We start from the raw sequence: 18416 nt of genomic DNA, 5'->3' as shown, positions 1-18416 counted from the left end.
CTTCCAAGATCTAATTAAAACTTTTATGCTATTATTAAGAAACAAATTGGTTACTTTGAACAATTTTTTACACAATCGTTTCAGCCGAGAATTCACGACTGACACGGAAAACAACTCATTAATACACAGGGACACGTTGTGTATTGTAGCTTCTTGATTTATTTAAAACTTCAGAACTATCAAATTCTTTATTTTTACAAAACAGACCTGGTTACTTTTTGGAGACCCGTTGATCAACTAGAGGTAGCCTTAAATTTGATAAGTGGTTTCTTCAATTTTTATTCACTGAAAATGTTTCATGTTTCAATAGTAATATCTGAGGTAAAATATGATGCTATCTAAACAGAACGTAATTTAAATTGCACTGCTGAATTGGCTCTAACTAAATCTAGCATCAAATAAAAAACTATCTCAAATGGATCACAAAAACAACGACAACAAGAAACAAGAAGGAGGCTGAAACTTATCGAGCATCATTTTGATCGAATAAACAAAGAAACAAAAAGTAAAGAACTAAGAAACAACGTGATTAAAAGGCGCATCATTTTGTTTGTATAATTTCAATGACAACACAAAAATTTGGATAACATTTCATTGGATTACCCTCTGGTGGCAAATTACTTCTAAATTACTTCTAGCTCTAATTACTTCTGGAGTAGTGAATCAATGAATCACTACGAAGGCAAGCTTGAGCCAAAGATAGAGCGAGAGAATAGAAGAAGACAAGTTTGACGAGTTTTGTTCGAACAACAGTTGTTTAGTTTAGAGAGGCGTGGTTGTTCTTCCATTTCACTCCACTCCACTTGCGCCATTCGGTGACACTATAGCACAGTGCACTTGGAGGACTTAACTTTGTTCAAAGTGCTCTCTTTCTTCATCTTTTCCACAGACTTTGGCTGTTTTCTGAAACAAATCAACTCATTACAATTTCCACCACACATTCCTTCATTATCCGCGCATTCATTCGCTCACACTTAAGACAGTTGGAAAAGAAACAACGACAAAAATTCCACTTTTGAACCTTTAAATCGATCACGTTTTTTCGCATCTATCACGAGAGCGAATTTTGCCTGCCTTTTAGCAAACTAACTTAAATTTAGCTCAAAAAGTGAACAAATAGCTCTGTTCCTAATTGTATTAATGCAGTGCTGTAAGTAAAATGTAACAGCATTTTAAGACTTTCCTGAAAAAGAAAATCACGACCTAAACAAGAGTCTGAACTACATTCATCGACTTTTAAACAAAGAGGCGATGCTGCACTTGGCTAAAAAAGCGGATACAAAAAAGCGGCCAAAAAGTAAAAAGTGAAAACAGTAAAATAAAACACAGAGGCGAAGCTGAGCTAGTCAAAAGCTCAAAAACTGCGAAATAGATCTATCGTTAAGGCTAGGTTAGATGCAAAAATAAGCCGAGACAAAAGAAATGAAATCAGCATCGAAACAAAAGTTATCACGCGGCACAATCGTAATCGGACTCTGCACCTTGAATTTGACCTCTAGGGCGAAGAATTGGATAAGCGCGCAAAATCTGGAGAAAAGACACCCACCCCCCAATCCCACCCACTTTTCGTTATTTCTCGACCCCTGAAAATGCTAGGAGGCTGAAACTTGGGGGAATGGTAGGTTGGGGGAAGACCTATAATGTATTAATGTTTGGACCCAATCCGGCGGCTACGTCGGAAGCTATTAGCACTTGAAAATTGAATTAGGCTATTAACACCTGATAGTGATAATTGACTTGTGATTTTAATGCACCAATGTGAAGGGGGGCCCAGCCCAGTAGGGGGACACCTGGTGACTCAATCCTCTCCGGAACTTCCTATGGGGTGAAAATGGCAATTTTAGAAAAAAGTGTTAATTGACCGGAATTTTTCGAAAATATGGGAAGGGATGGTCCGATATGAAAGAAACTTAGTGGGAATGATCTCCCATCGAAAATAAGACGTTTGACCTCGGATGACCTCCAAGAGGTCATTTGGCATTTTTGATCCCAAGAACCCTGGAACTCCCTGAAAAGCGGTAAATTAGCATTGTAAGGATCCGTAAGGGGTACCTACCCACCTGGGGAGGTTAGGGGAGGCCCCTAAATCGAGAATTTTTAGTTTTGAACTTTGTACCTGAGCAAAAATGATTTTCTGTATTTAGCAAACATTGGGGTCAGCTGAACCCACTCCACTTGGATTTTCGATAAGAACGACAAACAAGTAAAAAAAAATTGGAATTCATAGGAAAGGGAAAAAGTTAGGAAGAACTAAAACAAAATCATGCAAGGGTTATTTGACAAATACGATTGGGAGCTGATTTTGTAGTTGAACCCAATGTTTGCTCAGTATGTCCTGATTAACTAAGTTCCACCCCGATGTTTAATTAAAGCTGACCTAATGGTTGATTCAGACTTCAGGTTGAGTGGCAGCTAGTTAAGTGAATGTTAGTAGGGATAGGGAACGGTACGCCTCTGACCGAACCGAAAGTAAATAAAGATAACGATACGTGATTGAGGCACAACCACCGAACTGGAGAGAACACGGGGAATTACTAGAGAAAGCAGTTGGTTCTCGTTAGTTAGAGAACAATTGTGCTGTGAGAGCGAACAGTTGGTTCTCAGTTAGTTAGAGAACAAAATTGAGACTTATAGAATTCAGACGGGTCCTGAGAGTGACTCGTTAAAATTTTAAAGTAAGTTCTCGACGCGAGATTTTTAGTGAAGCTTTGTGAAGCAAAGTTGAAGAGTTGTTTAGAATTGTTTGTAAAGTGAACTGCAAGAGGCAGCTTTCCGGAACTTATCGCAGATTAAACTCATTGATACTTAATAAATTGTATTCAGGCCACTTAGCGGCCCCTATACTCAGCAATTTATATATTTATTTCTGAATTCAATTACTATCCAGTTTCTTGCGATTCTTTCCGAGGAAAAGAACAGTCGAGAGCAATTGAGAAAAAGGGGACGCAACCCAGTGTAGTACATCGTTCGACTACCAAATTCAACCTTTCAACCGATGGGATTGTCGCCAAATACCGGATCACAGCTCACCCCTTGCTGGTTCTGGTATTTAGGGAAGGGACTCAACGGACAATATAGAAGGAGTATATTGGGTCTAAACAGTCAAATTTCCCCAAGACGGCATAGTCAAAAAACTCAAAAACTGCGAAAAAGATCTATCGATAAGGCTAGGCTTGATGCAAAAATGAGTCGAGACAAAAGAAATGAAACTAGCATCGGAACAAAAGTTATCACGCGGTAACAAAGCCGGAAATACCTTAGCAGACGCCCTTTGTCGAATTTTTTTTTAATTATCAAGCCCCCCACACCTCAAACAAACACAATCACACACACACACACACAAACTGCATGCACGCGTCAAGTTTAACAATATGCGGCCACTACGCCGATATAATATTGGTCGAAACCTATTAAGACGAAAAAAAAGCAGAAAAAAAAATTTAGGACAACTAAAAAAGTTATTAAGTCCCCCTCATCCTCAAAACATAAACACAGCTCGTGAAGCGAGGCAGTATGTGTCGACTAAGCCGATACAATATAGGCCAAGACCTATCAAGCCGAAAAAGGAAAAAAAAACACCAAAAATATCAAATATTTTCACGACTAATAAGAAGTTATTAAATCCCCCTCGCGATCATAACACAGACACGCACACACAAACGTTTATCGCCCATCAAAATACGCAATATGCGGCCATTAAACCGATATAAAATAGGCGGAAACTTATCAAGCCAAAACAAACTAAAAAGTCAAAAAAATATTGTCACGAAAAACTTGAACTCTAATTTCTATTAAGATTTTCAGCATTTTGTGCAATCCAGAGGTGAAATGAAAAAGGATGTTTCTGTTGAAACTACTCAAAATTAGGCCAATAAGCCGAGATAAAAAAAGCCCGAACCTATTAAGCCGAAAAAAGGACCAAAAAAAATAAAAAACAAAATAAAAAACAAAACAGTTGTTTACGGGAAAAAAGTTTACCCGATTGCAATACCCTTACGATAGCCAAAAAACTACCTGGAGACTGAGAGTATCAATTCGCCGCATCTGCGCCATGAAAACCCTTAAATACTACACCAATATGGCAGATACAACAGGTGCTATTTAATTGACAAATCTATACCAGCAAAAACGCCACTAAATGCAAAAAGTGATCAAGCAAATTCGACGCCGGCCTATATTACCACTTATTCCATGATAGATTGACACAGCTGTGAATTGCTACGTACTAGTTTTTAATCGAACTTGGAAAACTGTAGATGTTTGGCTTCAAAAACTTGTTACTTAATTAGTAAATTGGTAGTAACCAGTTTAAGACAGTACTCACTTAATTAGACCGACAAGATCGTGAAAAGATTTATCGACATTCATTGGTGGGTTCTTGGCACTGGTTTCAACGTAGGGTATCTGAAATATATCGATTGAATTTGACAATCTGTTCTGCTAGTGCAACGAAATGGATAGCATCTTTTCTATTCAAAAGGGTCTATTTACCCCAAGCTTCTGGGCCATTTCTTCGCCCTGATTGCTGTAGATCTTGCGCTGATGCACCAAATCAGTCTTGTTGGCAACCAAAATCATCGGACACGTGTCACTATAAATTAGAAACATTTGTGCACATGTGGCTATTTGAATTTCATACTTAGTTTGACAGACGACAATTGCAGAGTAACTTACACATCTTTAACGCGCAGGATTTGCTCATGCAAAAGAGGGATTCCTTCGAGGCTGGAGTGGTCGATGACAGAGAAGACAAGCATGAAGCCATGTTCCCTCCTCATGGACTCTTCCTTCAGGGGACTGTAGCCCTCCTGACCAGCGGTGTCCAGAACTGAAATGGAACGAACAGAATAGATGCACGCATGAAAGTCTCATAATAACAGCCAATATATTGTTGCCATTTTCCACAAAGTTCAACAACTAGGTCTCAAATGTTATACGGCCACTTCACGCCACTTGTAATACCACAACAACATTGCCAGCTAGCCGACTGTTGGTTCTCGCAGCTAAGAAATGACTTACGGGGCGACAAATTAACTAATGAAATTAATGAACCCGACCGTATTGTGTTGAATGGAGCTGAGTCAACCCGCATCACAGACATGGTTAACCTCCCCGAAACCAGTCTCATTTCACCCAGCCTTGCAATAACATCTAACTGGATAACAGCGTTGCTTTGGCTCTAATCACCTCCCAATGACAATCACCCTATCCTGCGTCATATGATAGAATCTCCCAAGCAAATTTTTTCAAATTTTCGCACAGCTGATTGAGTGAATTTTGGAAGAAACAGTGAGGAAGTGTTCTCTAAAGCCTAGAGACCAAGCGACGCTAGAAACCAATAAATCTACCACCTGACGCAACAAGAAAACCTCCAAAAAAACACCCCCAACATTTGTCCTTTCAATAGGAAACTCATGAACCTTATCCAAAACGAAAATGGATAAGTGTTGCCACCATAAATCCAAATATAAAATACCACCATAAATCCAAATATAAAATACCACCATAAATCCAAATATAGCAAGCTATGATCCACAGTTAAATCTGTCAGGACATACCCCTCGAAAAACAACTAACCAACCAATCATTTTCGACGAAACTCCATACTACGACGCAAATCAAAGCACAAATCGTGTAAGCTAGCAGTATACTCCTCATCAGAAAAGAAGGTTGACAAAACAGAAAGACCAGTTATGCACTAAATCAAAACTAAACTTATCAAAAATAACATCTCTCCGCCATTTGTACAGGAATCAAACGAAGAATCTAAAAAGAGTAGGACAGTAGGCCCTGATTAGATTGCCTCCATCTATTTACACTACTTCGGACCAGATACCCTGAAATTTCTGATTCAAATCATAACCATCTCCATCTCCGCAATACTATAAATAGAGGAAATGTCACGCATAATCCAGTTCCCAAAGTACTTGCCGTGCAAATTTAGTTACAGTTGATAACTGAAGTTATCACGCTATCATCGAATTGACCCTATCACCTATCACTTAACTCCCTTAACCCGACTCAATGTGGCTTTCTGTCCCCTTTGAAATATTTCCCATTTAACATTAATACAATTTTATTTCACATTACGTAATTCGAAGGTATAACCTGTACCTCCAACTCATTGAAGGTTAATTAATTCTTGCCATAACCTGATGGATAGAAAACCAATTTGCCTGTAGCAGTTTGTATTCTGTCAATTTGATTGGAAATTTTTGAACTCAATTATTTTAACTGTAAACAGTCAAAAACTCAAAACCACCCGGGAAGATTTCTTGTGAGGTAGTGTGACATCACTGCATGATGTCATGCATTCTTATGCTATAATAGATTACATAATTAACCTTGTTAATGAAATGAAGTTCATACATTTATATTTATTTAACTATGTAAATATTGATGGTAATTGGTACCAATCAGAAGAGATTCATACCGAGCTACTAATCAATTGGGTAGACCTGAACAGAATAAAATATTGCAATTATGCTCTAACTTGCGCCGATCGACAAGCGATATTCCAGAAGTTAAGAACCGAATCCTGCGTCCCTAAAAGCAAGATAAGTCTTAGCCGCTCGAGACATATAAATTATGAATAATTCAATAATAATAATTGATAGCCAGTAGCGCTAATTACTATCCGAACAGCTAACAACACTATCAATAAACGACGATATAGCTGTCCACAGCCATCCGAAGGGACACTATATCACACTTACTGAACTACGCTTGAAGAAACAATTAGCAGACCGTCAACACTGTTCACAGCGTCCTTCTTGCTAACCCAAATAACTCGGTCTTAACAGCTAAAAGCAACCGATGGCTATTATCCTACCTCCAAGGACGCTTCAAATAAGTTGAATTTAGAGACGCATGGGAAATCTGGCATGAGAAAAAATGAACAAGGTATTCCACAAGGTGGTGCTCTCTCACCCACTCTTGCCACCACGAGAAAATAATAATCATAAATAAATCAAATGAATTCACTTATGCTGATGACAACAATCCTAACTTTCGGTCCACGCCCAAATGAAATTCACACTTCAATGAACTATGACTTCACTCACCTAAAAGTAAGGCAGAAAACAGGCATCTATATCTATCCCATGAAGACAAATTTATGGCAAATCTTTAGCTCTTGGTCTGCCAAGTAAATTAAGACACAGAGACGAAGTTGCACTTCGCATACACAAGCACAAATATGACCAAAAACGCCACTGTGAAAATCTGAATGAGTAAAACTTTGAGTGTACCAAATTTCTTAACTGATGCAAGCCAATTAATAGTCCACATAATTGCTAAACGACCCAAGCCAATTATGACGCATTAGCAGTTTCAGTCAATTTTAAAAAAAATACCAACTAGTAGTATGCATATAGTGCGTTAGGATCGGGGGGGTTGTCATACATGGATGACCATTAGGTATAGATCATAATGGTCACCATGTATTAAATGATCAGCAATGGTCACCATGTAATAATCCTAATTGTCACCACATATAATTTTATACCCAATAGTCCTCATGTAAAACTTCGGTATATTATTGAGTATTCTCACTGAACGTTGTGGTTACATGTTTGGAGCGGGAAAGGATTTACCAAATCTTTGTTCTGAAACCAGCTGGAGTGTTTAACTGCGCTATAGACTGTTTGCTCAATTCTTCTTAAAACTTTGATTCAAACTCAAATTACATACAAATACATACAAAAATATGCTAAAGACACTATCGCTTAAATGAAAATGTTTATATCCCAGATTAACTGAGTTCCAAAGCTGAACAAAATCTCGCACTTAAATACACACTAAACGCGGAATAGCGGTAGGTCAAATTTTATGTACAGACAATTCTCATATTAAATAACTGAATTTTGTTTACTATACAAAAGTTAATGTGGTGTTTTTTGTGTTTTAATCTATTCGTCGATTTTTTGATCGTGGTTCTTCTACTTCAACTGCTTCATAATCGAAAAACGAATCGTTGAAGAATGACGACTCGTCCTCATCGGAAGTATTGGCCTCCAGATCCGCGATATCCCCGCTATCAATATCACTGTCGTTGGTTTCTGCTGCCCGAATCAGACCGGGGTCTGGAGTTTGCCAACTGCTATTGACCTGGTCCATCAGTTGTCGAAGCGAGCGATGTGGTTGTGTGTTCTCAACAGCAAAACTATCCTCAGAGTATTCATCATCAATTTCCGGATGGTCCCAATTAATGTTTTGAGTGTTAGCGAATTCTTCAGACACCCCATCTAGGAAATCGTCACAATCCCACGACACTGGCTGTTGACGATCTTTAAAAAATGGCATCCATTTTTCCAAATCGTCATCATCGGTTGGGTCAGAATTAACAGCGGCTGTGTTGTCATCACTATCAACAATGCCAATCACAGTTTGACCCACGATGTTTTTGTGACCGTAGCGAAGATTCTGCTGACCATCATCGAGGATGTAGCGTTTGTCATCAAAAGCTGATAACGATGTTTTCGTCGAAGTCACTGTTTGCAGATTGTGTGACTCGGATGCGATTCGACTGTTTTCAGTTTTGAATAACGAGCCAGAGGTCAAGGTGTCTCGATATCTCTTATGTCTCAACATCTTCTGAGCAGCTTTCGATACACCCTTCGCCGATAATTTTCTGCAGTCTATAAATATAATTATATGATTACTAATCAATTTTTTGACGATCACTAATGTGTGGTGGTAAAAAAAGAACCAAATGCAATCTGTGGTTGTGTTTTTTAGGAGCTACATCATGTTAACTTGAAGGCCAGGTGCAACAAAAAAAATGTCATGAAGGCCAGGTGTGACCTTAAAAATTAGTCATCATTAAAAAAATCGACCAACACAAAAAAAAATCCCCGACAAAAAAATTTTAAAAATTTTTTGCAAAAAAAAACACTTTTTCGCCCGAAAAATTTTTCGAAATGTAATTATTTTGGAAATTCGTGCTCATAAATAAGGCAAACAGAATTTAATTAATTACCTCTGGACAAAATGGAATAAAGCTTGGGTTTGAGGGATATAAACTCGGTTATAATGTCTCCTGGAAACTCATCCTTGAATTTTAAAACAACCATTTTGTTTTTCGGGTCGTAGAGAGGGTGGTTCTTCGGGTAATTTGACAAGTCAAGTTCATTCAAAATATTCCTTTTTTCGGAAATTTCTCGGTATAAATCTTCACTTTTGACTTGGTACAGGAGACTGTCTGTATCAGAATACAGTAGTTGACATTCAAAATTTGGTTTCATTATATCGTAATGAAATTTATAAAAGTGAAACTTTGCTAACTCAAGAACACTAGCTCCCACAATTGTTGGGACATCCCAATAGATTTTTGTTGGGTTCGAAGTGAACGCTGCCAAGTTTTCTCCAAAAATTTTGTAGGATTTAAATTCGAATGCACTAATTTCTCGCAAAGCGGCATGATAATCTCTAACTATTCGAACAAGCATCCGTTTGCGCTTCGACTCGCATGTGTTTTCCCATCAGCACAATTGTTCAGTAGTTTGTACAAATCCTTCTCAAAATTATTTCTAGCTTGTTGTCGCTTAGTCATGTTCAATGTGATGTATGGTTCTAACCATGCTTCTTGTTGAAACTTAAGCACACGGTGCACTTTTTTAACTTTAAGTCCCAACCTAACAAACAATTGCAATAGTTTGTAATGAATTGTATAGTTTGACTTGTCATGCAGCGTCTGCAGTAACTTTTTGGTCTTTCCAATTGAACGGCTTGCAATGTCTTGATTTTTCATCTGCTCGAGTAAATTTGTTTGGTAGGGACTCAACCAATCCTGGGGTACACTTTCTTTAGTAGGAGCTAAAGGGTAATCTTGATGATCCTCATGCAGTTCTTCTGGGTACTCGAGATCAACTTCCAATATAAATCCAATCAAAGAGTCTTCAGTCATGTTGAGGACTTGGTTCACAATCACCTCGTCATCTATATGCTCTATTAACTCAAAGTTACGCACCGGTAATTTCTCCGTTAGCATGACGCCGCCATAGAGGTTATTTGCATCGATCATAAACCCGTAGGTGCTAGGTTGATCTGGCTTGAAGTCGGGGCATTCTTTGTTGTTGGCTTTGAAAAAGCGACTATGGAACACGGATGCAGTACCACCTCGCATCATATTCTCGACCATTTCGAGATGCCTGCGGTCTGATAAAAGCTGAACATTCGAGTCTTTGCAGATACGTTTGAAGGCGTCTCCAGCTAAGTTTGAAGCACTAAAATGGTGCGCGCAGTCCAGACCATAAGTTTGGTGACTAATTTGTCGAAATTCTTCAAAGACGCAGGCAAGAAGGATTGTATCACACTTGAGATACAAGTTGTGATAATCCTCCAAATTTTGACATTTGAACACTCTAAAAACTTTCCTTGCATGTTCACGATCCGCTTGCGAAACTGCAACTTTTCCTCCATTCAAAACATCGAACCAATTTTGCAAAGGAGGCAATTCTTTTTCTGCGAATTTTTCTCTTTTGGTCATGTATGAATAAGGGATGAAACCTTTTTGTCGTATCAGACACCGTTGCTCCTCCGTCTCGTTTGCAAAATACTTGTTTAAAATTGACATTTTTTCCGCTGGTAGATTATCAACCAATTTTTGCAGGGAAGAATTCAAAAACTTGCATGAGTCAATAAATCTGAGGTATTCAAAAACTTTTTGCTCGGATCCGTTCTTCCTTTTTATAGTTTTAATTAGGACTCCAATGCTTAACGATATATATTTTTCGTCGGTGCTAGGTATAACACTAATTGTACTTGTTGGCTCGCATTCATGCAATGCGAGACAAATGTGGTGAAGGTCATAGTTCTGGATGTTATGTCCAATGACTGGGGTGAAATTTACAGTTCGTCTTGCGAGGTTGCATTTTTCATGTGCCCATCCCAAAAATTTTCCAGAAAAATGGCAATGGTCAAGACATTTTTCGTGCTCATTGGTAAAATGTATACAGCAAATCCAACATGTTGATGTGTTTTCTTTGTTCAACGATTCTTGGCTTTCTAGAAATTGAGGAAACCGTCGCTTTTGATCATATATCTCTCTCGCTAATTGATGCAACTGATTGAGAAACTTTTGCATGCATTGATCAGAGCTGTCATAGTCAAAGAAGTAGGGCTGTGAATTTCCGTGTTCAATTACAGCCAATGAATACCCACAAGCTTCGTGTTTTTGTACAACTCGGGTAGATGATCGCGATGGATTATCAGGACAAGAATCTACAGGTTTCAGAAATGATTCAAAATCAAAATAAATCACAAGTGGTACAAACCACAAGGCCTGGAGGTTTTTGAACTCGTATCTGTTGGTACCTTTTTCTGCTGAAGGCATGACTACTAGAGCAGGTTCATGATCCTTACAACACTGGATGTGTTGCTCGTGAGTTTCATCACTCCAACTAATGTGAAAGCAGTTTCTACATAAACGTGCAATTGGGCGATACTTACACCCTTTGATTTCGCAGATGAACTTTAACAAATCGATTATAAGTACATAGTGATGCTTTGCAGGCTCATACAAGAGAAGCAGGTCCATGTCAAATATTTCAGTTTGGGTGCTGTTATCTTGGTTTGGTCGTTTTGATATATACATAGGCAACAAATCTCCCTTGTGGTACTGGAACACATTTACCCGCACGTCGTTAAGTTGTTCAAATTTTCCAATTGAAGCGAAACTCATGGGTGAATCAAAATTACCTTGGGCTTTGTGTGCACTTTCAGCAGTGTATGTATCAGGTTGTGTCCGCGCAGCTGCTGGGTTTGCTTTTTGTTGATCAGTTAGAAATAGGTCATCACCATGCTTCAGACTATAAGCAGCGGTAAAGCAAAGTTCGAAGCAATTATTATCTTCGTGATTTCTAATGTTTATCAAATTCTGGGACATTCGAATTCGAAAAGGCAAGTCAATATAAGATGACCCACGGATTGGTGAAAACTTTGCAAGTTTAACAAAAACTTGAATTACGTGTTGCAAAACCCAACCGCTTCCATAAGATGCAAAAGTCTCCAAAACTGCTTGCATTTTTTCGACCATTTCAAAAAACTCATCATCTTCTAATCCTAAGCTCATCACAGGTTTCATATCAGAGTTTGCATAAATGTCAATCCGCTCGTCGTGCTCAGTTTTACTAGAATCATTTATTACTTTAGGTTTTACCAAACCTAAATTAGCGCTGAACTGAACTTTTCTAGGTCCTTCTGCAACTCGATCGATTATGAGACTTTGAATTTCATCTTTTTTCTCCTGCATAAACTGCAAAAGGTCAATCGGCTGATTTTCATCCATGAGTTGGTTTCCGCCCATCACATACGTTTCAAGAACACCGAAAAAAGCAGACTCACTTTTTTGAAGATTGGTGCCGTTGATTTCGTCTTCATCGACAGCATGCACATCACCGAGAGCAGCATTAGCAGCGGCACTTGTAGTGGCTAAATCAGCAGAGGCAGCTCTCATAACAGGTAGACCATGGGTTGCTAGTAAATGAGCTGATAAGTTTTTGGGCGAATGAAATCCCAAATGACAATAATCACAAACACCTCCAAGTTGACCATGAGTGTGAAGAATATGTTTTTGTAAATTTGAAAGCATTTGAGCCGTGAATGAACACTCATTGCATCGATAAACAATAATTCCTTTTTCAACAAAATGTTTGTCACGCTCATGGCGACTTCTATTGCTCTTATTTGCATATTTCAGTGGACAAAAATTGCATTTGAACATTTTTTGAAATAAGTTAAGCTATTGATTTTAAGAAAGAAAAAGAATCAAGTGATCTCAAATTACACTCAGAAACAACAGTAAATGGGAAGCATAACTGTTCGTCTACCAATTGCAGAGAAAACGGTTTGTGTTTTGCGCGCGTAATTTTGAATTTGAATTAAAGTTCCCGCCAAAATTTGAATTAGATTTGAATTTCCCGCCATAACTGGCAAACTCAAATTCGATTGGACGAAACAGATACATTGTTGTTTGAAACGTTAATAATTATTACAAACGATAGAAATTAATCTAAGCCAACCAAGTTTGGGCTAAATTTTAATCCAAAATGATTTTAGAGCCAAGAGAGAAAAGTTTTAATTTTATATTTTATCAATTCAAATTATAAATTGATGAAATTTTCGAAATTGCGAATAAAAGTTGAGCATGTCACAACACATGATAGATCCTAAATATCCCAGTTGTCATGGGGACAGAATATCCTATAAAAATGTCAAAATTAGTATCAAAAACATTTGAAATGATGAATAAGTAAAGCAAAAACTGAAAAATGACAGTTTTTTAACTTTCCAGGCGCATTGTTATCAATGATGTCATTCACGGAGCGGTCGCACGGTCCATGTCATCATGAATTTGTCTCAATTGTCTTTCGATTTGAAAAAAAAGTCCGAAAAAAAACTTTTCTGTAAAGAGAAATGAGTTTGTTGTTTTAGGGGGGATTAAGGGGATTAGCGTTTTTCTCGAAGACTATTGAAAAAACATCTACTCCCACAATCTCATTAGTCGTGCTCCTCAATGCACTTTCATAATAACACCACTTGCTCATAATAAAAAATTGCGTCTTCTGGTTGAAAATCGCATTTTTTTGGAAAAATGAAAAAACGATGAGTCATCAATTAAAAAGTTTGATTTTTAATATTTTGCTCAAATATTTAGCATGATGATGAATACTTGTTTTTTTTTCAATATAATCATTTTTGGAGACAACAGTATCAATGATCAAATGGTAACTCCAATTTGTAGAAAAAGAAAAAAATTAATGCTTTTTTTTCCTTTTTGTAATTAAAAATCAAATTTTTAACTAAAAAACATTAAAAAGAAATTATTTTTATCAAAAAGTTGGTTTTAAACATCTTTTATACTATTTTTCATTATGTTTAATTTGTATGATAACTATTTGAATAAACATATGACAACATAAGTTTTCATCCAAAATTATTTTTTTACAGTTTTTTTTTGACGTTAATTATCTTTTTTCAAAAAACGAAATTGATTTTTTTAATCTTGGTTTCTAAAAATTAGCATGTATATGGATGCTTTTCAGTTTTTTCTCAAGATTACTAATGTAAATAAGAACTTCAATGTTAATATGTTAAATCCTATTTGTGGAAAAAATGAAAATTTTACGGATTTTTTCTTGTTTTTAATTGAAAAAAAAAATGGTCAATTTATTGAAAATAAATGATTTTTTTAACTTCAATTTTTAAAGGCTTTTGAAATAAATTTTTAATCAGAACCCAATCGTGTGATAATTAATGAACAAATACAAGATACAAACTCAAACTCAATTTTAAAGTTAAAATATTATACACAATAAATACAAACAAAAATCAATAAAACTCAACCTCAGTTTCAAAGTTATATAAGGTCCAAATACTCCTGCGCTTTCTCTAGTGTTGTTAACTTCCTTTTTTTCTTTGGCGCTAGACAGAGAGAAGGGGTTAAGTTTTCCATGTGGTTGCTCACAGTAGCCATAGGGGTACGCTTTGGAGTTGAGCAACCCGGTTCGTCAAGCCATGGTGACACTACAGGGGAAGGATCAGCTTTCGGGGTAACTACTGATGGTGACTCAATCTGTTCCATTCCCCATAAACGATCAAAAAATTCAATTTCTTCAAAGTATTCTAACTGGTTTTCACACATCGGAGTAACATCACAATCGTATTTATACAAAAAATTTTTTACTGGTTTTGATAAAGTTGAAATATCAACCTGAAGAGCAAGAGGCTCGTCAGGATCCGTATATTTACCAGAATTTGTAAGGTAACTCAAATACTTTATATTCAAATCTTCGTCTTTCTTTGAATTTTTTAAGGAAAGTTTACCGAATCAATGTAAAAAATTTTTGGGAATCATAACGTGATGAGTACAAGTCCACTCATCAGAATTGAAACTTTTTTCTTCGTTAATTATTGCTACAAAATTACCGTGAACGGTTTCATAAAAAATGGTTCTTTCGTGATTGGAATGTCCGGCAATAATATAACAAGACATTTTTGAAGAAACGTTGGGAGAAAATGACAAACGTAACGCGGAGAGAAATGAAACTGAAATGAATTGTGAAAACGCCTCAAGAGATTAAATTAGGGATTGGTTCTTCTAAAAATAGAAATTTCAAGACCTCCTATGTAGTTTTTAATCAGTTTAATAAGGGAGGGCGTGTAAAATATTTATGTTACCTTGCGTGGTGTTCTGTTTATCTAAATTGCATTCAAACAAATAGCTTGTATCAAAAATAACGTTTAAACATTGTGACCTTTAACACCCAAAAAATTTCTTATCAGTTGTACATGCGCAAAATACTTATCCTTGCGAACTAAATTGCAATCCAATATCCTTGCGATATAAAGTAAATGTGTAAATAAATTAAAATAGATACAACGCCGCTTTCTTTTGCAGACATATACAATCAATCGGAACCATTCATTTCTTTCTATTGAGTTTTGAATCAAGTTACTTTGAAAATTTACTCGTTACAATGAATAAAACCAAAACAAGCACCACAGCAAATGCAGATAAAGATTTTGGCGATTGCTATTTCGATATTTCGGAAAACAGTAAAAGACTAGTGCGTGCTACATTGAAAACATATGACCAAACTGGAACTTATGTATTCCTGAAAGTTTTCAAAAAAGCAACTGAAGGCGCTGAATTTGAATGTGTACAAAGAATTTTCAAAATTACTAAAGTCGGGAAAGTCAATCCGAGCGCAAACAAAAGAAATTTCTGATACTGTTGAAAACAAAGACAAACCACAATCTAACTGTAAACGAGCCAGGAAATCTCAACTTTCCTCAAACACAGACGATTTCAAGCACGACTCAAATTAATTTTCCTTTACAAAATGGCAGAAGCTATGTTCGAAGTTGTGTTACCTGATTATTTCAAAAAATTTCAACCAAATTTCAAAATTGTTATCACTGAAAAAATTCCTAATTTATCTACTTGTAAAAATTATGCTTTTGGAAGCCACTTCAAATCTGAATATTGCCCTTTTTCAGTCGAGAATGAAAAAAAATTCATTACCATATATTGATTCAAGTAGATTCAGAGGAACAAATAAAACAATTTTTTCCTTCCCAAAAATGTTTCAGTGTTCCTTGTATTTTCACTTGCTTCAAATACTTAGTTTCTCCTGCTAAAGATGTCAAAGGAAACGGTGAGTTATTTGACAAGCTTAAACTAGCTCTCACTTACTCAGCACAACCTGTTGCAGCCAATCTCAATTTGTTAGATTTTACTGCAATCAAAAAACGTTTACCCAATTTATTGCTTTCTGCAACATCATCTAACAAACAAACTTCACAAAATCAAAACGTTTGCAAGAAATCTCCGGCCGTTGGGGGACAGAAACGAATTGATAATACAGTTACGCCTGCTGCATCGTCGACGTCAAACAAATCCGTAAGAATTTCGACTTCAGTTTCAAAGAAACATACAGAAAGCAGACATGTTCAAACAGATGAGATGAATACAGAAACTTTGAAAAGATTTGAAGGTTTAATTAATGGACCCCATTCTGCCGCTTTTTGCAAAATAATGGATACTTTGACAAGTGGATATGGAAAACTTGATGTAGATACTGATGTGCTATTTGTGAAAATTATTGTTGAAGAGAAAGTTAAGTTTTAATTGATACTTTACATTATTCCCTTTTTATTATATTGAGTTCAGTAAACATGATTTCAACTTTCGATTTAAAACTCATTCATGAAATTTTTATAGACTTAAAATCACAATATCCAGACAAATCAGTCAGATTTCAGTTTTTTTTTAGCCACTTGTTTGTATTTGGATGCTGATATTAATTTGGATTTTGTTTTGAAAAACAGACCATATGGTGGTTTAATTGGAATAGACAATTCGTCGCTCGACAAACACTTGAAACATTTCAAATTTTTAGAATACATGCTATATTGCATGACGCAGCGGGATATTTCCAAGAAAAAAATCATACCGGTCCTGGGTACACATATGTTTTGCCTTGTCCAATAGAAAACTGTTACCTGGGTCATGTGACAGGTATTGCGTTTTGCTTATTTCTTAAAGCATTCAAACCAAAGTTTTTTCGTTTGTTGGAATGTTGAGTGAAAGTCATGTTAACCCAAAGAAAGAAAACTAAAAAATTGTTTTTCAACCATCTCATTATTTTAGATATTGAAGGATTTAAATGTGGCAAGAAACCTTTGATCATAAGGAACTTTCCGTTTGCTCTGCTAATACAATTGATACATTTCATTTTCTGCCACCAGTCCAATTCAACAATTTATCAAAAGAAGAGAAAAAAGCGTACAATTGGGTATCTAAATTTCTACACGGGCTTCGTTGGGACGAAGGTGAACACCCTTACTCATACTTGGATCAAATTTTTGACAGCATTCGTTTTAGGAACCCAAATTCCCATTTTTTTTGCTAAAGGTACACAAAAATCTGTTTTATTAGCTGAATACTTGAAATTACCCGTGACAAAATTGGAAGATTTTGGCTGCCCAAAGATTGAACAGTTATTGGGTCAAGAAAAACATATCTGCAAACGACATTCTCATTTACTTCCCTCACATCAATTATTAAAGCATTGTACCCGTAGAAAATCCAAAGTTTTTTCGATTGGTTACAAAATGAACTGTCCAATGATGCAAACAACCTTATCTCCAAATTTGGTGGTTTACGCTTCAATGACTAATCAGAGTCCTGAAAACAATTTAACACCAAGAATTAAAGTTACTCTTACGCGGACAGGCATATTAGATTGTCGAGGAAAACCTCTCCTGCAAAAACTCGAACAAATTACACTGAACGATATCGAAATCGACAATTTACGGAAATTTTTTACAGTTCTTGACTACTTTCACCTGTACAATGTCCAGACTCCAGGAATTTTGCCAGTCAATTCCGTTGTTCAATCTCAACCTGGAAGGGCTGCAACCTCAGCTGGGAGAGAGAAGACAAATCCATTTGCATGACCATCAGCTTCCAGCTGAACTGAAAGAATTAGTCAAAACTGATAACGTTGAGGAAATACATTTAGTTCAAGCCACTATCAGAGTTGCTGCTCACTTTGTTGTAAAGTTCAAATCCAAATGTAACCATGACAAATTCACAAAATATGAGTTTTTCTTCATTGAACGAGGAGTTGATTTGCCTGTTGAACCGAAATGACGAATCACATATATATGCCAAGTTTTGTGAATCATAATAAATGTATTTATTGATTGTCTTCATTTTCTTTTGATCTTGTGTGATTACTAGTTGCTAACATGTCGTGTTTGAAAATTCAAAATTTCAAAAAAAAATATTTTTGCCAAAGAAAACACACAAAATGTGAGTTTAACAGGTGAGAATTTACCAAAAGAGTTATTAGACGAAATCAGTACCGGAAACGTAGAAAAAATTGTTCGGATACTTCTGACTTAAA

The 18416-nt window shown here is 36.4% G+C and overlaps 1 protein-coding gene across 1 annotated transcript in view; it reads right to left on the bottom strand.

Annotated features, from left to right (window-relative positions):
* Positions 1-270: 270 nt before the first annotated feature.
* Positions 271-18416, bottom strand: part of LOC134848843 (ras-related protein M-Ras-like) — an 80279-nt gene continuing 62133 nt past the window's right edge. Inside the window, exons 2-5 of the mRNA XM_063866356.1 lie at positions 4675-4828; positions 4492-4591; positions 4325-4404; positions 271-903 (exon numbers count right to left, since the gene is read on the bottom strand). Coding sequence (XP_063722426.1) covers positions 822-903; positions 4325-4404; positions 4492-4591; positions 4675-4828 — 416 coding nt within the window. The 3' untranslated portion in view covers positions 271-821. The remainder of the gene's footprint in view (positions 904-4324; positions 4405-4491; positions 4592-4674; positions 4829-18416) is intronic.

The sequence above is a fragment of the Symsagittifera roscoffensis genome, chromosome 6 (assembly GCF_963678635.1).
Source record: "Symsagittifera roscoffensis chromosome 6, txSymRosc1.1, whole genome shotgun sequence".
NCBI lineage: Eukaryota > Metazoa > Xenacoelomorpha > Acoela > Convolutidae > Symsagittifera > Symsagittifera roscoffensis.
Note: the sequence above shows the minus strand (reverse complement) of the source record. Positions and strands in the feature narration are given on the sequence as shown.